The sequence below is a fragment of the Rhincodon typus genome, chromosome 3 (assembly GCF_021869965.1).
Source record: "Rhincodon typus isolate 14 chromosome 3, sRhiTyp1.1, whole genome shotgun sequence".
Lineage (NCBI taxonomy): Eukaryota > Metazoa > Chordata > Chondrichthyes > Orectolobiformes > Rhincodontidae > Rhincodon > Rhincodon typus.
The window spans coordinates 2,243,689-2,270,929 of NC_063334.1; the positions used below are offsets into that span (position 1 = coordinate 2,243,689).

The 27,241-nt window shown below is 40.0% G+C and overlaps 1 protein-coding gene across 3 annotated transcripts in view; it reads left to right on the top strand.

The window, feature by feature from the left end:
• Window positions 1-27,241, top strand: part of rassf6 (Ras association domain family member 6) — a 47,332-nt gene that overhangs the window by 16,671 nt on the left and 3,420 nt on the right. For 2 of the 3 annotated variants that reach the window (XM_048593243.1, XM_048593257.1), the window contains exons 3-10: window positions 909-987; window positions 3,327-3,466; window positions 8,434-8,537; window positions 8,976-9,154; window positions 21,525-21,626; window positions 23,344-23,395; window positions 25,990-26,108; window positions 26,203-26,300. In XM_048593243.1, coding sequence (XP_048449200.1) covers window positions 909-987; window positions 3,327-3,466; window positions 8,434-8,537; window positions 8,976-9,154; window positions 21,525-21,626; window positions 23,344-23,395; window positions 25,990-26,108; window positions 26,203-26,300 — 873 coding nt within the window. The remainder of the gene's footprint in view (window positions 1-908; window positions 988-3,326; window positions 3,467-8,433; window positions 8,538-8,975; window positions 9,155-21,524; window positions 21,627-23,343; window positions 23,396-25,989; window positions 26,109-26,202; window positions 26,301-27,241) is intronic. The other variant, XM_048593252.1, reaches the window with a different exon arrangement.

Consider the following 27,241-nt stretch of genomic DNA (forward strand, 5'->3'; position numbering starts at 1 on the left):
TCTGCTCCTATGATGCTGCTTGGCCTGCTGTGTTCATCCAGCCCTGCACCTTGTTGTCTTGGATTCTCCAGCATCTGCAGTTCCTACTATCTCTGATTCAATTTTGGCCGATAATTGTTAGTTCTTGAGAGAAAAAAATGGTAAGGTATGAAATGTTCATGATGGCTTTTATTTGGCATCCTGACACATAGATAGGTGTCGCCAAACATAGGCAATTGTCAGTGGGACTTATGCAGATACAGTTTGCTCAGGAACTACTGTAAATTAAGAGAATTTTCAGGAGAACAGCTAGCTCAGCATTTCAGTTATTACACCGGAGCCTCCAAAAGGGTTGTTTTCCGAAAGGCAGAGGGTGAGCTCATAGCTATATTCTTTTGGCAGCGTGTATCTGAACTGAATTCCAAACAGTATCCAAACAAATCTTAACTCCAGATAATCATAAACCCAGGCATGTGATTTCTAACAAACAAGTCCCAACAATTAGTGTTGACCAAATGATTGCAAGAAGTGTCTTATAAAAGAAAATCCTAACATTCTTTCAGTGAACCATTTGATTAAAAAAAAGTCATAGTATCTTCTCATTCATTTCAAATGATCCAATATCCACAATCCTTCAAACATAGATGTTCAAATAACAAAAATAATGAAGCACCTGCAACACAATATCAGGAACTTAGGGACAAAGCACAGTTCTCAAATCCTTGATCTGTGATCAGTGGGACTGTTTCGAGGATTCAGAGTACATGCTCTGAAATGCAAACATCTGTGTGAGTAAAACTACTAATTGGCTTTAATTTTTAAAGAAAGTTTTAGCTATGAAACTGGACAATGCATGATCAAGGTACTGTCATCAGATAGATGGAATATGCACTTCATGACTTTTTAATGTATATTTTTAATTCCTCCAGGGATGAGTTTTTATCTTTGCTAAGAACATACAATTGTTTTTGTCAAGATAACAAGAATTTACAACTGACGTATTCTGATGTGAGTATATTTTATGGAACATTCAGATTTCCAGGACTGAATGTTTCTCAATACAACAAAGTATGGAACAAGTTGAGAATATTGAGATTGTCCTATCCATTAAGTTAAGATCATAAGACTTAGGAGCAGAAATAGGCCATTCAGCTCAGCAAGTTGCTCTGCCATTCATGTTTGTTATTCTCATGTGCACTATCATGCCTTTTCCCCTAACCTTCGATTCTCTTTCTGATTAAAAACATATCTATCTCAGCCTCAAATGTACCTAATGACCCAACCTCAACAGTCTTCTGCAATAAAGAGTTCCACAAATTTGCTACCCTCTGAAAGAAGAAATTCCTCCTCATTTCTGTTTTAAATGTGCAACCTCTTAGCTGGAGATTAAATTCTCTGGATTTACAGTTGCACGGAAGGGGAAACAACATTTCCACATCTTCTCTGTCAAGCCCCCTAAGAATCCTGTATATATTTCACCCCTCATTCTTCTAAGTTCCAATGTGTACATGGAGTCATAGAATCCTTACAGTGTGGAAGCAGACCATCAAATCCACACCAACCCTCTAAAGAGCATCCCAACCAGACCTACCCCATCCCTGTAATCCACCCAGCCTGCATATCCCTGGACATTATGGGAAATTTAGCATGGCCAATCCACCTAACCTGGACATATTTGCACTGTGGGAGGAAACCCACAGATACGGAGAGAACGTGCAAACGACACACAGACAGTGACTCAAGGCTGGAATCGAACCCAGGGCCCTGGCACTGTGAGGCAGCAGCACTAATTACTAAGCTACCGTACTGCCCAGCAGTTCAAACCTACTAGACCTCTCCTCAAAGGATCGTCCCTGTCTATCCAGGATCAGCTTAGGGAACTTCCCTGCTCTGCCTCCAATGTCAGTATATCTTTCCTTAGATAAACAGCCCAAAACTGTTTATAGCATTTCAGCTGTGGTTGACTAGTGCCTTGTATAGTTTTAGCAAACCTCCCTGCTTTGCTAGCTTTTTGAAATTCATGGATAAGGACCCCTGGACCTCTCTGTTCCGTACTCTCTGCAGTCTTTCATCATTTAAATAATATTCAACTCTTCTATTCTTCCTGCCAAAGTGCGTAAGTTCACATTTTCCCACATTATAATCCATCTGCCAAGATTCAGACCACTAGCTTAACCTGTCTATATCCCTCCACGGACTCATTGTGTCATCCTTACCACTTGAATTCTCACTTATTTCTGTCATCCATAAACTTGGCTATAGTACATTCATTTTTCCCATACAGGTCATCCATATGTAGTAACTAACTGTAGGGTCAGTAATGATCTCCATGGTGCATCAATAGCTACAGGTTGCCATCCTGAAAATGCTTCATTTATCCCAACTCGCTGTTTTAAATTAGTTAGCTAATCCTTTATCCATGCAAGTATACTAAATCCGACACCATGAACTCTCATTTGATTAAGTTGCTAATGTGGGGTACCTTATCAGACACCTTCTGAAAATCCAAATATGCTACATCCACTGCTTCCCCTTTATCCTGCTGTTACCACCTCAAAAAATTCCAGTAAATGATTCCACTCCTTTATGAAATCACTTGAAGTAGACATCCTGTGTTGTAGCTTCACCACGTTGATGCCTCATTTTTAGGTATGCCTGATACTTCTCCTGGCATGTCCTCCTGCTCTCTTCCTTGAACCAGGGTTGATCCCCAGCTTCATGGTAATCACAGATAGGAGGGATATGCGGGCCATGAAGTTACATATTGTGATTGAATACATTTCTGCTGCTGCGATGGCCCACAGTGGCTCTGGATACCCATTTTGACCTGCTAAACATGTCCTGAAACTATTCCTTGTAGCACAGTGGTAAGTGTGGCACAACATAATGAAGTGAGTTTGAAGATGGCAATGCTCACCGCGTTATCAGAACCCAAACCATTTGTTGGACTTGCTACTCATCTACTGTTGAATTTTTGAAACATTGCCATCACTTTTCAATCTTCCCACACTGTATTCTCAAACCCAGTGAAAAAGGCACAAGTAGGTTAGAGTAAGAAAATGACTTGTCCTCTTGTGGTGACTGGCTGCTACCGAGTCATATATGATTAAACTGTTAGAAATAGTTAAAACCTATGCAAGTGTGAATACCTCAGAGATTCTGATTAGCACCAACACAGGTGAGATGCTGATGATACTAAAGTATATTGTTTGTAGCTGCCCATCTCTGTGGGTCAATGTGCTTACTCATTTTCCCAGAACTGTTACTTGTGCATTTTTTGTTTCCAATGTAATGTTTTATGAAGATGCTTCTCTTGTAATTTGAATATCTCACGATTTTCTTTACAGAATAATGGAAAGGTTATCCTAGAAGGCGTATTAGATATTTCATGGGGTGTGCACCAACTAATAAGATTTCAGATTGATGATGAGAAATCTACACCATCACCAATTGCAATCCAAATTGCTGATACCACAATGAATAAAAGGTAAGCACCCACAGTGATAATGTACAGATACCTATCACTTACTGCATACTTACTGGGCTCATGTGTATATATCCAGATATTAAATGGTAAATTCAACATTCCAGGAAGGAACCTTGCTCCATCAGAGTGCAGGTTGGAAATTTCTAATTACAATGATATATGCTTTAATTGTCATTCTGCTGCCTTCCACCCTGTCCTCAGTCTCTACTCCCTCAGAAACCATCCTTTCAGATTCTAGCCCTGCACAGTCTATTGTCTCAGTCACTAGCCTCTCAAATTCAACTTCTGCATGAACTAGCCCTACAGAATCTACCTTCAGACTTCAGCCCTCAGAAGCTACTGCGTGACTCTACCCTGCACGCTCATTCCCATTAAACTTTTCACTTTGAACAACTCAGACTCTGTCCTTTGCCTAGACCATACACCAGACCCAAAATACTAGCCCCTGACACTATACCATGCCCAAGCCTCTTCTAACCCCCATGCCCACAGACTCTTTTCTTCCCCCACAGACACTCCCCCACAACTGACTGTCTTTCCCCACTGACACCTCCCTTGGCCCCTAATTTCTCATCTCTGTAGGCACTAATTCATCCCTCCACAGAATTTCCTCCTCTCCTCCCAGGTTTTGTCCACCGAATCCCTAGTGCACCCCAATGTCAGAAATGTTGACTCTATCACATCATACTTCGAACCACCTGAGGATAAGAAAGTGCACAAATCTTTCGTTGAGGCAGAATATTGAATCCACAGGAATCATTTGATTCAATCATCTGTAAGGGGTACTGTCAAAAGCTAATTTACTGCCCTGTCACTGTGCTCCCTGAGCACCGATTCCCTGAATCAATTCAGTTCACGTAATGCTCCCACAATGGTGTTATAAAATCATAGAATGGTTACAGCACAGTCCATCTTGTCTGCATTGGCTCTCTGAAGCATTATATTGTGCCAATCTCCTGTGTCCCACAGCCTTGCAAACATTTCTTTTTCAGACTTTGTTTCAATTCAATTTTGAAAGCCTCAACTGATTCTGCCTTCATCACTCTTTAAAACAGTTTATTCCAGTTCCTAATCACTTTCTACATGAAAAGATTTTTTCCTTATGTAGCCCTGTTCCTTTAGTCAATTATTTTAAATCTGTGCCATCTGGTTCTCTGTCCTTCCACCAATGGGAACAGTTTCTCCCCAATAACCCACAACTCTCAATTTTTAATACCTCTATTAAATCTCCTCTTAGCCTTTTCTTCTCTAAGGAGAACAGACCCAAGTTTTCCGATTCTGCGACATAACTGCAGTTTCTCAACCCAGGAAACCTCAAGACTCTTTTCTGTAATCCCTCTAATATCTTTATATTCTTCCTAAAGTGTGGTGCCTTGAACTGGATACCATATTCTAATTGAAACCAAAACGTGTTTTATATATATTATGATCAGAGGATAAATCCCAAAGAAAACTGAACTCTCTTTTTCTTTGTGTTTAAATTCTGTTTCTTTTAAAAATGGACAACTTTGCTGAGCTTATAAAATGCTGAGGCTGATTGTACGATCAGAAGCTTCTTAGACCCATTTCATTGTATAGGACTGCAGGTAAAGCTGACACAAAGAACAAAGCTGTCTGCTTCCAGCCAATTCTGGAGAAAGGATAACATCAAGACGCATTATGCTAAAATGAATGCCAATGCTTTTACAGTTATCATGTCACCTCATAATGGAAACGTTAATTGAGCAGATAAAGCTGTACTGTTCACTTAATTGCCTTCCAGTTTGCCCACTGTGAAGGGTACTCAGTGTCTGAAATGTCTGTCTTTGTCACTTGCTGAACTCCTAAATATACAATCCTGGAAATCTAAGTCAGTTGTCACCCTAACATCATGAGGAGAGTAGCTCCAGGCCTTAGCAGCTCGAAGGCCCACAGTACATCTCTGTCTCTCTCAAAAATCTCATTTCTAGAAAGAATCTTCAATTTCACCAGTCAAACTGGACTCATTTACGTTGCAGAAGAAACATTGCTGCATCCTTGATGCCCATCCATTGGCATCCCAGCTCCCCAAAAGAATGCTATAAGGTCTGATAGACTCCCAACTGGACATTAAGTCACAATAACTAATACCACCAATTCCGATTTAAGGAATTCATATGTTGCAACTCAAATCCTTCTGTTTTTCCTTTTTTTGTAACTTGTGCATGAATGATGTAACGAAGCAATTTCCTGCATTTTTGTAACTACTCTAATGTACATATATTTTCACTGTATGTATATGTTAAGAGAAAAAAAAGGTATTGTAATATTACTTTAAGAGGGAGCAAGTAACCAGCATGGAATACATGTAGCCATCAGCCATTGCATTGTCAAGCTCATAGCTCACTGTGAGAGAGTTGCAGCTGTTTGATCCTGTAACCTTTATTCTTCATCTATTTTGGTAAACACAGAACCTACGTTTGGTTTATCAGAGATAGTAGGAACTGCAGATGCTGGAGAATCTGAGATAACAAGGTGTAGAGCTGGATGAACACAGCAGGGCAAGCAGCATCAGAGGAGCAGGAAGGTGATGTTTCGAGCCTAGACCCTTCTTCAGAAATCAGTCCTTGTGTGAGATTGGTGAACTAGTGTTTAGGAAATATTGAATTGCAGCAGTAACACTCAACAGCTCACCCCTCAGTCTCAGCTATCAATCCATTCCCTTCTTATTCAAGCGCAGGAGATGCAACATCGACACTTGTACCTTCTTCTCACCCTTAAGCCCCAAAACACTCTTTCCTGGTTATTGAAAACCAGAGGTTAAAATGCTGGCTAAATAGAGTTTAGTCATAGAATTTCCTAGTCAGAGTTTTATTTCAAGTTCACCCACAACAAACTCCAACAACATTGATTACTTGATATAAAGAAAGAAATTTTAGTGAATCTCAACAGCTTCTGTGGGAAAAACTCAGGCATTGTGATGAAAAGTCACCAGACTCGACATGTTAAGTCTTCTTTCTCTACACAGGTCCTGCCAGATCTGTTGAATTTCACTGGCAATTTCTGTTGTTGTTTCCAATCTCCAACATCTGCAGTTATTTATTTTGTTTTACTGATTACTTGCTCCCCATTTTCATAAACCCAGTACTTTCCTAATTTCCATGAATTAATATATAACCATCACCATCACCTGTTCCCTTGTTAGATTAGGTGTCAGGCATCCCTACAGACTCTGCTGCAATGATTCCCATCTTTCTTTTTTTAATCAATATATACAATAATAATGAAAAGCAAACAAAGTGAAAAAGATAAAATTAAAATGTTACGCAAAATAACATTTTTTTCGGTTCTACAGAAGGGTTTGCTGGACCTGAAACATTGGCTCTGCTTTCTCTGCACTGATGCTGCCAGACCTGCTGAGCTTTTTCAGCAATTGCTATTTTTGTTTCAGATTTCCAGAACTGACAGTACTTTGTTTTACTATATTCCTGCTTCTCTATTTTTTAAAAAGTGTGTATTAAAGTTCCAAACATCCTTTTTCTAGAATTTTTACTACTCCCCTAGAGTCTGCTTTTTTCCTTCTTAAAGAAATCAGATAGTTGACTGCTACTATCTAGCCATTTCATTTTGGAGATTTCTCTGTTCTCTAGCTTTTGTTTTAAAACTGTAATATTGATCCTCAATCTCTTTTCATTGATGATAAGTCACTAAAAGATGGCATACATTTAATGAATTGCTGTTAAATACCTTTTTCAAAATGTTTTCAATAATTTCATGCAGAAAAATGCCATATACACTACCTTAACTATAGTCAGAGTCCCTGCTGTTAAGATTATTTTACGAATGCTCTTATCTTTTTAGCTTCCCAAGCAAAGGCCCAGCATTTACCTCCTTCTCCCAAAAGAAAAATGAGAAACCCTCTTGCACTTGAGAACTCATTACAATGGTTTACATAAGAAGCATCACTAAAAGCAAGAAGTTTCATGTTCCTGATGTAAGAACATAAGAAATAGGAGAAATATGTTATTCGGTATCTCAAGCCTGCCCCACCATTCAACAAGATCATTGTTGATCTGCCCCAGCCCTCAGCTCCAGTTTCATGCCAGCTCATCATAGCCTCATCTTCCAGATATGTCAAAAATCTTTCCATCTTTTCTTGCCAGTCTCTATAATTCTCTGGGTTAAACTGAATATGTGCCAAATATTCATAAACTCAGTTCTTGCTCATCCCTAAATTAAGATATTACCATCACTTGTTCCTTTGTTCCATTAGGTCTCAGGTATCCCTGCCAGACCCTATTAAATGATAATATTGTTGAAACAGGAATATATTTATACTTACTTCAAGTTAGTACACTATAGTTACAGGACATAATGTGTTCTCCTCTGCTTTAGATAACAAATACAAATTGGGTGACTGCTTTGAAAAAGATCTCCTTTCAGTCTGCAAGTGTGACCCCGAGTTTCTATTTGCCTGTCTTTTTATTGCTTCACTGCACATTGAGTCCGACCTCTCTGTTCTTAGTTTATGATACTATTTTAATGAAGCTCAAGTAAGATCAAGAAGCAATACCTCATCCTTCAATTAGAGACTTTTCAATCTAACAGACTCACCTTCAGATCAGCTTATCAATTATTTTTCTATTTTTGTGTTTATTTTCAGTTTTATGTTTTTTTTGGATGACAGCTCTGTGATAATTCAGCTGATCCCATTTAAATCTTCTTTAGATAATTTTTAATTTGTCATATTACCATTTCTTTGCAGTATACAATCATCTATTTTGTCATTTAATTTCTTCTGCACTATTACAAGTCTTTCCTTTCAATTTCACTTTTCAACCCAATTGGCTCTGTTTTCACTTAAAATCTATTATATCTCTATCTTTTTTCTATTTTTGATGAAGGATCTCTGACTTAAACTTTTTTCTCCGCAAAAGCTACTAGGTCTGTTGATTATTTTCAGCATTTTCTGAATTTAAGTTTTTGAATAAATTAACTTGTATTTGCAGAGGAATGACACGCTGGGGAGAGTTTGACAACTTGTACAACATTGCTGAACTGGAAGAAGAAACTATGCCAGAAGGCAAGGAACAAGGGCCAATCCGGCAGCTAGGTAAGTTTCTCAGAGACTGGGAGAGTGGATAAATGATTGAACATGTTTTGGAATTAACAGTGACATTAAATATTGAAAGACTATTGTAGAGTAAAGGATTATATGTACTAATTCTCTGACAATAGCTACTGGGCGTGTGCATGAGGAACTATGCACACAATTCTGGTATTCCCAGCATTTTCTGTTTTGTTTTTAATAAACAGAAGCATGTTTCAAACTGCAGTAGCAGTAAAGATGCTTCTTGGATTTTACGCAGTCCTGTGATCTGGGCAGGGAATTGCAGATCAACAATGCCTGATTTTCTATTCAGCTGCAAAATCAGTCCAATTATCTAAGGTCATATTGCTATATAGAGTGAGAACGAACCAGCTTCAATGCTGAATAGTATCCAAAATGGATTTTAGTTTGTTATTTTCTTCCCCTCTTACAACCTTTTAGTCTTTGAAAGCAGTACGTTAAAACCAAAACGGAACCCAGAGCCAGAAAGTGGCAACTTAATACGTACCAGAAGTGATGCATCACTGGTGAAGATGAGGGTTAAGGACCAAGCAGTGACTGCAGCAAAGAAAGCGCAGCGTCAGCGGTTTTCCATTAACGGTCACTTCTACAATTACAAGGTAAAAAGTCAGAGTCCATTTCCTTGCTTTGAAATATAACATGTTCAACTTGTCTGTAAAATCTAATGCATGAATAGCACTCAGTATCACTAGTGCCCGATGTGCTTCAGCTGTTCAATAAAAATTAAAAGGTAGAAATAGATCAGTGACTTGAATTCAATCGCCACGCCAGAACTTCAGCACGTAGGCTATCATGTTTCCCTCCTTGAAGGTGGTGGGGAAGGTGGTAGGAAAGGCAAATAATTGGGTAAGTTGGCCCAGAGAGATATTGCCTCCTTGGCAATTAAGTTCTGGCGACTATTTCTTTCTCTGTTTCTGCCTCCCCACTCCACCACCACCACCACCACTAATTAAGGTCCTCAACCAATCCCAGTTCAATTATGTGCCTACTTGGCGGGTGAGAAAAGTGGCTGGCTGCTTCTCAATAGGAAAATAAGAATGGCCTGAATGCATGATTGGCATAGACGCTCTATTTGCCCCAATCCCCATCTCTGTCTCAGCTTCCACCCAAAAAAGTCCGACAGTCCCAGAGTGGGACTTCAGTGGCGAGGTTCCTGATTGGACAGGGAGCTCACTGGACTGCACTTAAAAATCTGAAATAAAAGTAGTACAGAAACTCAGCAGGCCTGGTAGCAGCTCTGGAGAGAAAGCAGAGTTAACGTTTTGAGTCAAGTATGATTCTTCTTTAGAACTGGTATTTAACTACCTAATCACTGCTTGATCCAATGAGCTTTCTTGCTAGTAGGGGTTAGGAGTTAATCGTACCCGAAGTCACGGGCACATTTCAATTAGTGAACTGCAGATCAAATCTTGGACATATTTTAATTTAACATTTCTGTGAGAGAATGCTGCATTGTCTTTTCAGGTGGATACAAAAGATCCCATAGTAATATACAAAGAAAAGCAAGGTGATCCCCCACTATTCTGTTATTCCTGGTTTGCTGGTTATCTTGCTTCCTATTTGTAGGACCTTGATGTGTACAAATTGACAGTGTCTTTTCATGCATCACAACCATGACTAAACTTTAAAAGTATTTTCTTGGCTGTGAAGCACTTTGGGATGTCCTGAACATGTACTGAACAGAAATCTTTCTTTACTCTCAGTGGAAAATCATCAGAATCAAGCAATGGGGCATGATTATGTAAATAATGAACGTGCTTGTTAGAAAGCATGGAGTTGCTGTCCACAGTTCTCCGGTAGCGTGCTTGCATGCTCCTATAACACACACCTGCTCAGCAGTTGTCAAGTCCACCAACAGGCACTGTCAGTGAGCTTTGGAAGAAGCCTTAAGACATTGATACCAACAGGTAGCAAGCTGTAGTGTGGTGTAATCAAAGTGCATGGAATGCGAATAGAAATTGTACAACAAATCAACTTTCACTGCTCCTGTTAACCTGGGTAGAATCAATCTCAGAATGAAGCAACAGTGCTATCACCTAGTGAAAGTGAAGGGTCTTCTGAAACTTTATGAAGGTGTAATAAACTCTGATAACTCTGATAAAAGTGGCAACAGCACGATTATACCCTGATTTGTGTGTAGCAAAGGCAGCAGAGATTAACAATGACAATTACAAAGAAAATTCCTCATGTGAGGTGTACTTCCTACACACCAGTATCACTGTCATCAGCAGAACGTGAAATGTAACTGACACTTTCTATTTGGTGTGTCACTTTTTAATTCATTCACATGATGTGGTTTTCACTGGCTAGAATGGTATTTATTGCCCATCCCTAGTTACTGTTGAACTGAGTGGCTGGGTAAACCAGTTCATGGTCTACCACATTGCTGTGGATCTGGAGGCACATGCAGACTAGATCTGGTACAGTTGGCAGATACGTTCCCAAGGAACATTAGTGAATTATATTGGTTGTTACAACAAACAACAATGGTGACATGATCGCTATTAGGCCAGATTTTAATTCCAGATTTTTTTTTTAAAAATTGAAATCAAATTTCACCATTTGCCATGTTGGGATTCCAATACATGTCCCCAAAAAATTAGCTGGATTACTAGGATCTTGCTTGTTACTGTGTTAGACCCACTTGATTCACAAATGTGATGAATGTAATATGGGTAAAGGGGAAGTTGAGTCTAAGAGACTTTTTATAAAACTAATCACATGAGCAGGGACTCTCAGTTGTTGTGTTATGAAGGCTGAATTTCACAGGTGCCAACATATCACACATGGGTGAAAAAATTAGGAGCAAACTCACCCTGCTTTGGTGGGTTGCCCATCTGATGCTTGGAAAGGTCTAAGGCAGCATCCAACCCTATCTCCAACCTAAAATCCTGGCTTGGAGAGCTACTGATAAGGTATGTTTCCAAATAGCTCTCCAGTCTTTGAGCAGCCCTGGGAGCTAACACCTTCACTTCTTTGTAGCAGCAAATTACTGCAGATGCTGGAATCTGTACTGAAAACAACAAATGCTGGAGATCACAGCAGGTCAGACCGCATCCATGGAGAGAGAGAAGCTAAAATTTCGAGTCTAGATGACTCTTCATCAGAGCTGAAGTGAAGCGTGGAGGGGGCAGCATTTATGCTATGGTTGGGGGGTTGTGGGGGTGGTGCGATGTAAAGTGCTGGTGGACAAGAGATGTTGGTAGTTCAGATTAAGTGATCGGAATGTAAGAATGACAGGGCAATGGTGTGCCTAACCACCGAATTTGAAACAGCAGACTGTCCCACTGGGATGGGAGGAGGGGAGAGAGTAAAGTTAAAAGAAAGGGAAGAAATGGGAGAATGTGCTAAGCATCTCAGGCCTAGGTCATCACTGCTAGAGTTCCTCAGGTTAGATATTTTTAATCAACCTATTCAGATGTGTTATGACACACCTCTGTAGCAGCTGGGACTTGAAGCATGGTCTCCTGGTTCAGAGGTAGGGACACTACTATGGCTCCACAAGAGTCTTCGTTCCTCAGACTAATATCTTAGACCAAACCATCTTCAGCTGCTTCATCAATGACCTTCCCTTCCAAATAAGGCAAGAAGGGGGAATGTTTGCTGATCATTGTACCATGTTCAGTACCTTTTGAGACACTGAAACAATCTACGCTCACATGCAGTAAACCTAGATAAAATTTAGACTGCAAATAACATCTGTGCGGCATAGCTGCCAGTATTGACTGTCACTAACAAAGGAGAATCTAAATATCTATCTTTCTTTGATGTTCAACAGTATTTATCATCACTGAATTTCCATTGTCAACATTCTAGGAGTTACCACTGACTGGAAAGTTAACAGGACCAGCAATTTAAATACTGCAGCTACAAGAGAAGATCAGAGGCTATAAATTCTAGGCACATAACACACCTCCCGACTCGCCAAAGCCTTCCAAAGCCACAAACACCACCACCTTGTAGATGTGGCCAATAGATGCATTGGAACACCACCATCTACAAAGCTCCCTCTATATCATACATCAGGCTGATTTGGAACTATAACCACCCTTCCTTCACTGTCACTGGGTCAAAATCCTAGAATTCTCTCCCTAATAGCATTTTGGGTGTAACTACACCACAGCAGTTCAAGAAGAGATCTCAGCATCATCATCTTAAAGACATTTAGGGATTGGAAATAAATGCCAGCCTTTCCAGAAACACCCACATTCCATTAACAAATAAACATACCATTTCAACTCCCCCTCCCATTCCTCAGACGACATGTCCATCCTGGGCCTCCTGCAGTGCCACAACGATGCCACCCGAAGGTTGCAGGAACAGCAACTCATATTCCGCTTGGGAACCCTGCAGCCCAATAGTATCAATGTGGATTTCACAAGTTTCAAAATCTCTCCTCCCCCTACCGCATCCCAAAACCAGTCCAGCTCGTCCCTGCCTCCCTAACCTGTTCTTCCTCCCACCTATTCCCTCCTCCCACCTCAAGCTGCACCTCCATCTCCTACTGACTAACCTCATCCCACCCCCTTGACCTGTCCGTCCTCCCTGGACTGACCAATCCCCTCCCTAACTCCCCACCTACACTCACCTTTACTGGCCCCATCCACGCCTCTTCGACCTGTTTGTTTCCTCTCCACCTATCCTCTCCTCTATCCATCTTCTATCCGCCTCCCACTCTCTCCCTATTTATTTCAGAACCCCCTTCCCCTCCCCCTTTTCTGATGAAGGGTCTAGGCCTGAAACGTCAGCCTCTCTGCTCCTATGATGCTGCTTGGCCTGCTGTGTTCATCCAGCCCTGCACCTTGTTGTCTCGGATTCACCAGCATCTGCAGTTCCAACTATCTCTGATTCAACATACCAACCTTCTCTACCCTGAACCTCTCACTGATAACAGACCCAAATTGCTGTACCCTGCTCCTGCCTCAAGTAATAGATACAATCTTACATCCACCTCAATTCTGAGTTAAGAGACTCAACTTCACCTAAGTCTCCCAAAAGGCTATAGGCCCAACTTCTGGCACACTATCAACAAAGGCAATAGACAGAAACTAATGCATTCCTTCCTGATTCTATTACACTTACATTATTGGCATGAGATCAAACCAAATCTTTAACCATGCAGAGATAGCAGGAACTGCAGATGCTGGAGAATCTGAGATAACAAGGTGTAGAGCTGAAGAAGGATCTAGGCCCGAAATGTCAGCCTTCCTGCTCCTCTGATGCTGCTTGGCCTGCTGTGTTCATCCAGCTCTATACCTTGTTATCTTTAACCATGCATTTTGGATAAAAATGAAATGTTTTTCTTTCTAATTTTTCCATTCAATGAAAATTCATTGAAATTCAAATTAACCTATTTGCTTTTTACACTGGTTCTAGAGCTGACTTTAACTAATACCCTTTCATTTTAATCCCAAGCAAGAATTTCTGTCTGTATCTGATAGTCTATCTGATTGGACTTTGAAATGTTTATCTACTCTTCATAATCAAATTTAGTTGTTAAAAAATGCCACTGGTTAGGGGTCTCCACAGAATTTACCTTCAGCGCTTACTTGACAAACTAAAATTTAGACATTTTTCATGGATACCTGCCCCCGATTACAGACTTTACTTTTCCATAATTCTAATGCTGTCAATTTAATTCTCACCTGTATTTGTCATTTCTATATGTGGACAATTTTTCCTTCCACATACAAAATGACATTCTTTTCATTCCTTTTTGGGGCAGAGTTTTTAACGTAAAGGCTTAATGATTTTATCCTTCTATCCCCTTTTTCCAAACCTTGGGTTATAACAATTGACTTATGGAGATTCAGAAATTTGTGTGAGAACTACTTCTTATCATTTTAAAACAGGCTGTAATCCTGTCGTGGTGTTCAGGGTACAGAAAACATGCTGTTTTATTACAAGCAGGACACTCTACTATGGACAGTGTATTATTCTGCTGCTGCTCTGCAGCTTTCTTTAATCTTTTAATGCCACACAACCTAATTAATGCAATGCCATCTGTGGTGAATTGGGAATTAAGTGAGGCCAGTGAGGAAACTTCACATTCATGACAGACAATAGTAAATCCCAAGAACCACTTCAGCTTCTCATCTTTTATGAAGTATCACTGCCAGGCTCAAATATGCATATATACATACATAATGCACACACGTACTGTTGTGGGGATTTCAAGCACCATGCCAAAGGCAGGGACATTTAGGATATTAAAGTTTAATTATGCAAACACGTGGAACAGTCTTCAACAAAGCCAAGTTTCTTGAAAATGCTGGTTACTCAGACATTTATACAGCAGTTTCAGGAAGCTGTGTTTCTCTTGTCTGATTACATTTTGTGTTTTCTCCTTTAATTAGATTTTGGGTTCCTTTTATTTTGTCCTGTCCATAGAGAAGACAGGATGTTGACAGGGAGAAAAACAGCTTAATACTATGAACTATGCTAATCCAAATACTTCAAATTTACCATTATGAACTCTGTCAACTCTTTACTTCCCACATCACACATTCATGCAGACTTACATGTGCAAACACATGGACTGTATAAACATAGACAATGAAGAGTGTAGGAATTAGCATAAAATTACAAGGGGATATTGAGATGCTAAGTGAATGGGCATAACTGTTGTAAATGGAGTTCAATGTAAGCAAATATGAGGTTATCCATTTTGGACTGAATAAAGATTCATCAAGGTACTTTCTAGATGGTATGAAGTTAAATACAGAGGATGCCCACAGAGGCTTGGAGGTTCAGGTGAATGGATCTTTAAAATGTCACAAATAGGTGCAGAAAATAATCAAGAAAACTAATGAAATGTTGGCCTTTACATCTAGAGTTGTATAAGGGGGCAGAAGTTATACTGCAGTTGTACCAAACCCTGGTTAAACCCCACTTGGAATACTAAGAGCAGATCTGGGCACTTAGGAGGGACCTATTGGTCTTGGAGGGAGTATAATATGGGTAATAAAGGTTTACAAGAATGATAACTGGACTTCAGGGGTAATGTTCTGAGGAGAGATTAAACAAATTAGGTCTGTCTTCTCTAGAATTTAGAAGGTTAATAGGTGATCTGATTGAAGTCTTCAAGATCTTAACAGGAAAAGGCAGGGTAGATAAAGATAAACCATTTTAACTGGTTGGAGATTCTAGAACTAGGGGACACAGTCTGAGAATTAGGGCCAGATCATTTAGGGGAGATGTTAGGATGGGTGGTAGATGTTTGGAACTCTTTTCCACAAATGGCAGCAGATGCTAGATGAGTTGTTAATTTTAAATCTGAGATAGATAAATGTTTGTTAAGCAAAGGTATTAAGGGATATGGGCCAAAGGCAGGTAAATGGAGTTATCATGATCTCACTGAATAGTAGAACAGGCTCAAGGAGTTGAACGGCCTACTCCTGTTAGTATGTAACATGCACATGTTGTCACAAGCACGGACACCTACATAGATGCACACTGCACACATGTAACCATGCAGAGGTCCATATGCACAAACACATGCACATGTGCAAATACGTGCAGAAGTACAAGTGTATACATACATGCATAGATACACGTGTACACACATTAATGTAGAAATGCACTGGCATGCTGATGCCATCTTTTCGTAGTTTGTCAGCAGGCACACTGATCATGATACTTATAGGAAAGCAGGAGGGGAGTGGCGCAAGACTACAACTATTATTTTTAAGATACCTAGAAAACAAGTTTCCTCAAGTACTGCCTGTAAACAGGACCTATTTGGCATTTTGTGTCTCTATTTCTCAGCCACTGCAGATAGGCCTTTGGAATCAGACTACACAGGAACTGCAGAGAAAGGAGAGAGGAGTCGGAAAGATGGTGGCTGTTGACTGAGATTGGCGATCAGAACAATGTATAAAATCATGAGAAAAATGGTAAGGTTGGAGGCTATTGGCTGGGATGGAGACATGAGGATGGAATCGTGAGATTAGAGGCTGTTGAGGAATGGGGAGGTGCAGGAAATCAAAAAGTTGACAGACTGAGGGAAGAAATTGGAAAGAAGGGGTGAAATTATTGGAGAACCATGCTCAGCGATTGGAAAAGCCAGTATATGCAATTGAAAAAGCCATGTCGTAGTTTCAGAAATATTATGGAAAAGGGATTTGAAAGGTTGGAGGTGGATTAGGAAAGGCCAATGGATGAGGAGAGAAAAGCCCCAGGGGTCAGATTAGAGAAGATAGGATGGGAAAGAGAGCAAAAGGATCTGGTGGAGATCAGAAATGTTAGGTGAAGATCATGACTGCTTGGGCTGGGATGTATGTTTAACAGCGGGATTATTGCAGCAATGGTTTACAATTAGTCTACTGTACCGAGGGAAAGCAGTCCTACTTCCTCTGGCCTCCAAGCAATGATTATTTGCTGGATGAGCCATTTCACATTTGTGGCCCAGGAAAGCCTATCAGTTTAGGTTGAGCCTAAAATGGATAAAATGTGTGGCACAGAGCCTTATTAGAACATGTTATTGAGTGACCCACCTTTTGCAAGTGGGTTGGTCACCACTGTTCCTTCATGTTTCCATTAAAACCAGAAATAGGTGGACGTCAAGCCTGTTGGAACTAGCTTTACAAATTTTAACATTTTAATTTTCCACCCAACCCAAATTTGAAGAATTAAAATTTTTCTCCTTGCTTTTTAATAATAGAAAGGTGTTATCAACAAAAGTGTGACATATGGAAAATGTGATAGGAAGAGTCTGTGCCAACGGAAGGGCTGTGCCTAAACTTTTTTATTGCATTATAGATATAAGCATACTAAAATGGACTTGTATTCTACTTAAGACTACTTGGTAAAAAATCTACTGCTAAGTATTCTTGATATTAATGGTCCAACAAACTGATATTTCGTGGGAGCAAATATTAAATGCTAACATCACTTCTGATCATTGAATGGTGGAGGCTGGAATGTGTTAATTCTACTCTTAATGATTGAAGTGCATTTTATACTGTAACTTAACACTGATCAAATGACACTGTATATTTGGGTGGTGCAGTTTACAACACAAATTGAGATAGGACTTTGTTCATCAAGCCCTTGACATGGTTCTGCATGGTAGATTAATTCATAAAATTAGATCACATGGGAGTCAGGGAGAGTTTGCCAATTGGAAACAAAATTGCCTTGATGGTAGGAGACAGGTGGTGGGGGAGGGTTGTTTTTCGGACTGGAGCCTGTGACCAGGTGTTCCACAGGAATCGGTACCATGTCCATTTTTGTTTGTCATTTATATAAATGATTTGAATGAGAATTTAGAAGACATGGTTATTAAGTTTGTAGATGACACCAAAATTGGTAGCATAGTGTACAGTGAAGAAGGTTATCTAAGATGATAAAGAGATCTTGATCAATTGGGTCAATGGGCTGAGGAGTGGCAGATAGAGTTTAATTTGGATAAATGCAACGTATTGCATTTTAATAAAACAAACAAGGTCAGGACTTTACAATTAAGAGCAGGGCCTTGGCAGTGTTGTAGAACAGAGAGACCCAGGGGTTCAGGTGAATAATTCATTGAAATTTATATCACATGTAAACAGAGTGATTAAGAAGGCGTTTAGCACACTTGCCTTCATGGCTCAGTCTTTGAATATAGGAGTTGGGATGTTATTTTTTAAAGTTGTGCAGGACGTTGGTGAGGCCTCTTCCGGAGTATTGTGTACAGTTCTGGTCACCCTGCTATAGGAAGCATAATACTAAATTGGAGAGGGTTCAGAAAAGATTTATCAACATCTCTGTCTTAGGCATGCTACAGTGTTCCAGCAAAGCTCAGCGCAAGCTGGAAAAGCAACACCTCATTTTCTGCTTGGGGACCCTGCAGCCCTTTGGACTCAATATCGAGTTCAATAATTTTCGGGCCTGAACTCTCCCATGTCCTATCCCCCTACCCCACACACCAGGCCTTGTTATCACATAGCCTGTCATTACACACTAGCTATTGTTAGCCGCTAACAGTCTCCATTAACAGCTATTCACCCTGCTAGGCAGATTGTTATCAACTCCTTTGTCTGTCCAACAGTTTTTCTCTCTCTTTGGGCTCTATCCCCACCTATCATTTACTTTTTACCCCCTCTCCCCACTCTATCTTCTGCACATAAACCAACATTTTCCCAGCTACCATCAGTTCTGAGGAAGGGTCACTGGACCCAAAACGTTAACTCTGATTTTTCTTCACAGACACTGCCAGACCTGCTGATCTTTTCCAGCAATTTATGCTTTTGTTTCTGAATTACAGCATCCACAGTTCTTTTGGTTTTTATTTAAGATTTATCAGGATGTTGCCGGAAATGAAAAGTTTGAGTTATAAAGATAGGCCAGATAGGCTGGGACTTTATCACTCAAGCGTAGGAGGTTGAGGGGTAACCTCATAGAGGTTTATAAAATCATGAGGGACATAGATAAGGTGAATAGCAAAGGTCCTTTCCCTAGGGGTGGGGGGAGTTCGAAACTAGGGGGCATATTTTTAAGGTAAGAGGAGAAAGATTTATAAAGGGCATGAGGGCAGCTTTTTTACACAGAGAATGGTTCATATGTGGAATGAACTGCCAGAGGATATGGTGGATGCAGATACAGTTACAACATTTGAAAGACATTTGGATAGGTACATGAATAGGAAAGATTTGGAGGGATATGGGCCAAATGCAGGCAAGTGGGACTAGTTTGGTTTGGGAACATGGTCGGCTTCGACTAGTTGGACCAAAGGGTCTGTTTCCATGCTGTGTGATTCTATGACTCTATAAAATTTAAATGAAGCATGTTACAGACTCAAATATTATAGCTGTAAGTCATACTAAGTAAAATATACTTGCAGTGTTTATTTGAAAATTATAATCAGAAGAATTGGGTAAACTTTCAAAATGATGTCAATCAGTGGTGGCAAGGGCAGTCGTGAAATTCACACAGGATTAATTGTATATATCCACCAGAGAGAGCAAGGAACCCTAGATTAAAAGATAAAAATATTTGATGAACAAATAGTCCCCATGACTTGTACTGCTCCTGTTTATTCCAAACAGCTGCCTATACGCATCTAGCTATTTCCCATTCCATTGGCATCAATTACATAGGTGCCACTTAAACCTTATTAAGTAGGTGGCTATTTTTGGTTGTTCAATCAGCTGTTCGAGTGTAGCTACCTGTCATTAAGTTCTTTCAGGCAGCTCAAGTGAGACAGTGGCATAGCCTTCTAAAACTCGTGCTGCATTTACAATACCTGCTGGAATGGTGAAACTGATTAGTCTGCAGTGTAGAAGTACAAACAATTTAGAAGCCGAGGAATTATCGTGCAATCGCCTACAGCAAAATTTGACAGGAAACATGAGAAAAGTGAGGCGACTGCTGGCAAAAGACAAGTTCCAAATTCTGACTTCAGAAATGGTGTGGCAATCTGAGCTCAGAGTCTAGAGCTGACACTATTAGAAACAAATTAAGTTTTAATTTCTGAATAGTTAAAATTACACTTAAACTGATTTAACCTGATACAAGCATGTTTGCACAGCGTGTCCTGTGTAGGTGGTGGGACTGTACCAGTTATTGACACCACACCTCGGCAAAGATGGTTTGACCTAGGCTGTGGTGCTTTGATGGAAACACACTTCTTACTCATGAATGACAAGCAACGCTGGAAAGGAACCTAGGTTCCATTCAGTTGTGCAACCTCCCTTCAGCTGCTCTGTTTCCTGAGGCTTGGAAAACTGAACTCCCAGGATTAAAATGTTAAAGAGAGATTAAACTTGAAGCAAGCAGTGTTTTCCAGGGAGCAGGTCAGTCACACACCCACTCACAGCCCTTCACCCATCCCCATCTGCCTCCACGCCAGGTGTGACGACAGCAATGAAATCAGGCTGCAACAGAGCTGCAATTTTTCAACCCTTTCCCATGAAAGGAAAAAAATTGAGAATGGTAAAGGAATTGTGGATCTGTGCCAATGTGTTGCACACAGCAGTTCTGTACCTTTTGCACCTGAGATGAGTAAATGCATCAAAGTTACACAGGAAGTGAGAGGTTGTGGCTCATGGTCCATTATTTGAAGGGACTGTTCCCCATTTCCGGCTGTACTTTAGTTTCACACTTATGATTTTTGACTACATGTTGTGGTGGAGATTGGGCATATTGGAGGATTACGTCAAGGATCTGCCCTAGGTGTGTTCAAGGTACATACGTTCGAACATACGCGTTAGGAGCAGGAGTAGGCCATTCAGCCCTTTGAGCCTGCTCTGTCAATAAATGAGATCATGGCTTATCCGATTGTAACATTAAAACCACATTCCCACTCATCCATGAAAATATTTCACTCTCTTCCTATCCACAGTCTAAATTAGACAAAGCAAGTTCCCAGTTGCTGCCACCCATTTTTGTACAGCTATTTCCATGTCCAAGGGGCCCTCGAGATGTCTCACACAGTATGCACCTGAACTCTCGAGGCCTTTGACATTTAGGCGCCTCAGGAACTGAAGTATAATTGCTGACACTGCAGATAGGTTCTTATCTGATTTTATATATCCTTCATTATGTTTTTGGTATTTATTCTTTTTGTCCCTCTAAAAGTAGGAGGAGTAATTTTGTTATATTGTTGTTATTTAGGTTGATGACACCAAGGCCACCCCACTCTTCCTCACTGGTCCAATTAAAAGAGCAGAATGATATAACCCACTGAACCAAACATATTGCCTCTCACCCTCACAACAGACCACTGAAAACTCTCCGCCTGCCTTCAAATGTGCTCATTGAAGAGCTTCTCAACATTTTCACAAAAATGAAATAGACGGAATAATTTGGACATTTTACATGGGAGTGGATTTGAGGAAAGCAGGAAACAGGCAACTATCAAATACATCCAACTTTTTCAACTTCAGATTTAGGCTATTTAAATTAGGACTGAATTGCGGTGTAAACAGACTATGGAATTTTGTTTTATATTACACAAAAGGTAAAATAACTTCTATCCATATTCTGCAGACTTCTATTTTCACACCAGTCAAAGGCTCTGTGACTAATGTGAGAATCAACAGCACAATGACAACCCAGGAGGTAATAGCATTACTGCTACAAAAGTTTAAGGTATGTTTTCCAAATAGCTTTTCAGTCTTTGAGCAGCTCTGAGAGCTAACACCTTCACTTCCTTACTCCTGTAAGCCTCAATATCTATATTCCCACTGTCTCCCATTCTCATTCTCCCACTTCTGTTCCTTGCCCAATTCTCTCAAGTTTCCAGTCACACAAATATTTCTCCAATTCTCCCTTCAATTTTCCATCACTTACTGCAGTCTACTACATGTCACACTGTCAAACCCCCACCACTATCCTCAAAGAAGTAGGTCAAAATCATCTGAGTCTGTTCAGTTGGGAAGCTTTATGCCAATTGTGCCCTATTGAGGTCTCATAGTCTCTCACTCCTGAACCATAACAAAAGAACAGGCTATTGGGAGAGGCTGGGAGATCTCAACAATGAGACTGACAGTATAGCTGATTCACTACCATTATGGGATAGAATCAAAGGAAGAAGGATGAATGGTCTGAATAGGGTACAATTTTAGGGAGAGGCTGCAGTGATTGTGGGGAGAGGGTAATCGATGATTGAAGGAGTGTTCGAGGACGGTCACTTGTCACGAAAGGGTCTGATAATGGGGTTGGGGCAGGATTCAAATGTGCAAACACAACAGTCCCTCATTGACTGGTTGCAGGATACAATTTTTCAATTCATGGTGCAGATAATTGGATATTAGAGGTCAGACTGGGGAGGTTGACAGCAGAAAATTCAGATATGGGGTATGTAGGACAGGTGGATGTCAAAACATAGGTGGTGGATCTGAACATTGGATATTAGAAAGGGAGTCAGTCATCAGGTTAAAGATTGGGGGTCTGTCACAAATGAGTGAAGACAACCAATTAAGGAGTCAGATCATAGAATGTTTGACAAGTATCTTGGAAGGAAACACTCTTGTTACTCATGAACGACAAACTATACTGGAAAGGAACTGAGGTCGCACTCAGTTGTGCACACTTCCCTTCAGCTTCTCTGTTTTCTTGGATAACTTAGCTCCCAAGGCTGAAATACCAAAAAGATTAGGCTTGAAGCAAGCAGTATCTTTTGGGGAGCAGGTCAGTCACACAACCACAACTGCCTCCATTAACAATGGAAGTTAGCATTTTGGATGTGTGTTGGGTTTCTGTTTTTAACCTTCTCCCACCCTGTATATTCTTCCTCCACACTCAGCTTGTGGATCTAAAATTATTGCAAGATATCTCTGTGTCCTATAAAAACACAAGAATTTTTATCTCAAACAAGCTTTAAAATTTATTCTTCAGGTTTAAGTAAATTTAAAAAAAAACTTGTGAAAAAGATGAATATAGCACAAAACTTTAACTGGCAGTGTTACAGGTCTAGTTAAAACTATCAGTTCTGAGAATAGCTTTACCTTCAAGTCTTTAAGTTGAGTGCTAAATGAAGCATCAAAAATCAGTGGACACGTTTAACGATATTACTGTGAATTGCAGATATTTTGTTTGAAGTCTTCTTTTGGTCATTAGTGCATTTATTGAAACAAATGTTCACACAGCATTTTGAGCAAATGTGGACACCCATTACACAATCAGAATCATTATATAGATTTTTAATGGAAATGTGTGTTTGAAATTTTGTAACAGAAGAAAATTAGCACAGAGTGACAGAAATGTGACAAAGGATATCAGGTACCACAGACAAAAAATACATTCAAGTGTAACATTTACAATTTATTATAACGTCTTTTGTTTTGACATCTTTATTCCGTAACAGATAGAAAATGATCCAAATGATTTTGCATTGTATGTTGTTCACGCAAATGAAGGTAAGGTATCTATCAAACATCCTTTTTGTGTTTGGTTCATTTGACTTTAGGGTCCTGGTGCCTCGATAAATAACCATCCCTCTGATTCTGGAAATACTAGGACCAATGTGACTCTATATCGCTAGTTATGTTTAGGTTGGAACTACACCATAGTACGAGTGTTACATGTGCCTTAATCTCTTCTGGTAAATCATTCAAAAGCTCTATTTTGATTAGTTGGGTTTCATCTTTGTTTACCTTCCTTACAGTCCATTATTTATTGGACGTCCACCTCCAACTAATGCAATAGATGGAGGAGATACTATGGCATTTCTTTGCTGGTTCTGGCCACTACTGACCTGGGCTCAGTTGATATGATTAGAGAGATGTGTTGTGAGCACTGGAGCTATGATGCCAAACGACAGCGCTCATGAAGGTCTGGTCCATGCATTATACAATGGTTCAGTGGGAGGAAGGTTCAAGGACATGGAAAGCTAAGGCTCAGGAATGATTAGACAAGGGAGGTGAGAATGCCGGCGGGGGGGGGGGTCAAATTTTGAAAAATATTTGTTGGCAATTTCGCTTCAGCTCCTGATCCAAACAGCACTGTGCAGGAGGCGTAACATATGAAGGTTGCTTAATTAGCACTATACCTACAGGTCTAATGACACAGTGCATACTTTATGCACAGGCTTCTAGCCTCCTTGATAAATAATAGTGATCCTACTGAATTCTTTGAGCATACATGTAGGCCTCAGGTCCCCTTACCCAAATTTTCAAGCAATGGGCCTGAGGCACGTAAGCAAGCCAAGACTGTTCCATAACAGGTGAAAAAAGAAGTCTAATCTGATGGGTTACAAGAGTTAATGTTTATATTCTTCAAAATAAAAAATCCCTCCCTTCTTTGTGACAGATCACTGAAAGGCTGCCCCAAAAAAATTCTCCTGACCGAGACATGTGAATTTTATTCAGAGGGTCAATTACTTAACTATTTATGTAACATTTGTTTGTTGCTGTCAAGTGCACAGGGTCTTGTAGCAGTGTCCTTATCTCTAGACCAGAAGGTCTGATTTAAGTATCGTCTGTCCTGGAGATTTATCATAACGTGTCCAAACAGGTCGATTAGAATTTTTTTTTGCTCTGAAGGTACTGAGATGGCAGAACTTGTACCTCAGTGAAATAACGGTGGGTTTGATCTCACTCAATGCGACATACTGAACTGAGGCTTCAGCTCATTCTTGAGTATCTGGATAAGGTATTAAACTAAGGCTTTGGGATCAATTTTAACTGTAGTGTCAGGTCTGACTCAGTTAATAGTTCAAATGTTCCAGTTTCAGTTCCACTCCAGGACTTGAGCACAAAAATCAAGGTTTACTCTCCAGTGCAGTTCTGAGAGACTGCTGCAGTGCCAGAGCTTTTGTCATTCTGATGAGATGTTAAATCAAGAGCACTAAAAAAGAACAGTGGGAGTTATCTTCTGTTTGTCTCATGTTTGTCTCAGCAAACATCACAAAAAATAGATGATCTGGTCATTATTACCTTACTGTTCATGGGAGCTGTCTATGTGCAAACTGACTATTGAGTTTCTTACATTACAAAAGTGACTAGACTCAAAAAGAATTTCATTGGCTGTAACACATTTTGAGCTGTCTGATAAGTATGCAATGTGCTATATAAAGGCAATACTTTCCAACAGGAATTGGACAAATGAGCAGTTCAAAGTAGACAGGCTATGTATTGACTCAGATCTCAAATATTCTCCACATTGACCTGTAGGATTTTGCAGGTGGATGCAATGAGATTTAAAGCAAGAGGAAACCTCAAAAAACTACTGGTGTTAGTGGGACCCTAATGCAGTTTTAACACAGGTCCTGAATGCGAACACTGTGACAGCAGACTTGATTCTGTTCAGTGGGAACTTTCTCACTTAACAATTAAACAGGTTTGCAGACAAAAGAGAAAGTTTAGAGAGTGTTGGTTAAAAATGATAAAACAGGAAACATGTCCTCAGACTTCTGCACAACTGTGCTCTTTGTAATTTTTGCAGTAAGTGTGTTAGCTGGCCCGCAAGTGGAGGGACACATTATTTGCATTTTTAAATCAGTTTCCCATTGTGTAATGTGGAATCTGACTTAAATTTAACAGATGCCACTGCTTAGGAAACCTGGTAATCGAAGAAAAGCAGTATCTGATGGCTCAATGAGTGAAGTGCTTTTTAGAGCAATCCATGGACCAGAAGAAGCAAGATTATTTCCTTGGCCTTCAACAAAGCTTTCAATTTCCACATTTCCGATTTCAATCTCTCTCGACACTCCCACCCTCCTTTAGCCTCGAACACTCACTTCCTCCATCTTTCTGATTGAACTACTAGGTTCTGTCCCAGAGGTCCTTAATTGCAACCTCCTATCACTAGTTTTCTCACTCGGCAGTCAGTCAGCCTGTTAATTTGGGTCTGCTATGCTGGAAGTGGAACAAAATAAAATGGAGGACCTGCCATTAAATTCTTCAGGGCTTAATTAATTATCATTTATATCATAAATATGCCAATGTCAGAGCATAATCTAACAATTTTATAGCATCTTTGTTGCTTCTCAAACTGTAAATGCCTTTTACAGAAAAGAAAAAGCTGAAGGTCACAGCATTTCCATTGTGGGAAAGGTTGCTTCATGGACCATCACGGGAAATTGTGAAAATATTTTTAATGGACAAGGATGCAGAAGAAATCAGCACTGATGTAAGTAAAATTTCAGAAACAAGCTCCCAAAATCATTATAATGTGTCAATGATTTCAAAGCCTGTGCTCATACTCTTATTATTACTCCTTCCAGGTAGCTCAGTATATCAAGTTTGAAATTCCTGCCTTAAAAACACTTCTTCAGAAACTAAGTGAGGAGGAGCAGATAATTATTGGAGAAATCAAGGACCGGTAAGACTTTAGTCTCATTTAACAGTGGTGATTATTCCAAGGTAATGACACAATACTGTTAACACCTTCTCTGAATTATGAAACTAGACTTGGTGAAGAAAAACACCAGCAACTGTAAACATTTCTATAACCATCAAGGATGATTTTTGTTGCATTACAAGACTGTTTTTCCAAAAATATAAATGGCATAATTAAGGATTGTGGGTGGGGCAGAGTGTAATGATTGTAACAAGGTCAGCCAGGTGGACCTCAATGAATATTTGTTCTGTGATTAGGGCTGTTAATCTGGTCCAATCAGGGAGCCCTGGCTGACAGATAAAAAAAAACAGGAGTGTCAGGCTTACTGTTCACTCTGACAGGTGGTTCTGAGGGAGCTGGATCAGTGTTGAGGACAGTTGCTTTATGCTGGAGGCCCACCTGTTCTGATTTTCAGATGGATGGCATTATATATGATGCGGATTCCTACTGAAAATAGGCAGAAACCTTGAGAATATATGCAAATAGGGAGTCAAATGTTATTGTTAGAATCCCAATCAGAAATGTTATCGTTATCCCCCTGACTTGCCCATTAACTATGGACAATACAAGGTGGGATGGAGAGAAGGATGCTTTTTCTGCAAAGGCTTGCAAGACATGATTTTGTCATCTTAAAATGAATATTAGCAAAGAAGTCAAGTTCAAATTGCTTAAAACAGGAACCTGACAACATACCGTTTTAAAAAAAAAGACATCTTTCTACCAATTCCATTTGATTTAGAGGTAGAGGAGCAGCATCAACTGGTAGAAGGAATACAGGAGTACTTTTGGAGGGTGGCTGACCAAGGAGTAGCAAACTTTAAGGAATTCTTACCTTTCCGATAGAATCTATAGTGCAGTGTAACAATGCTGCACCTTTCAGAACAGTCTGCATAGACAGTTTACATTTCTCTTGGGATCCTTCA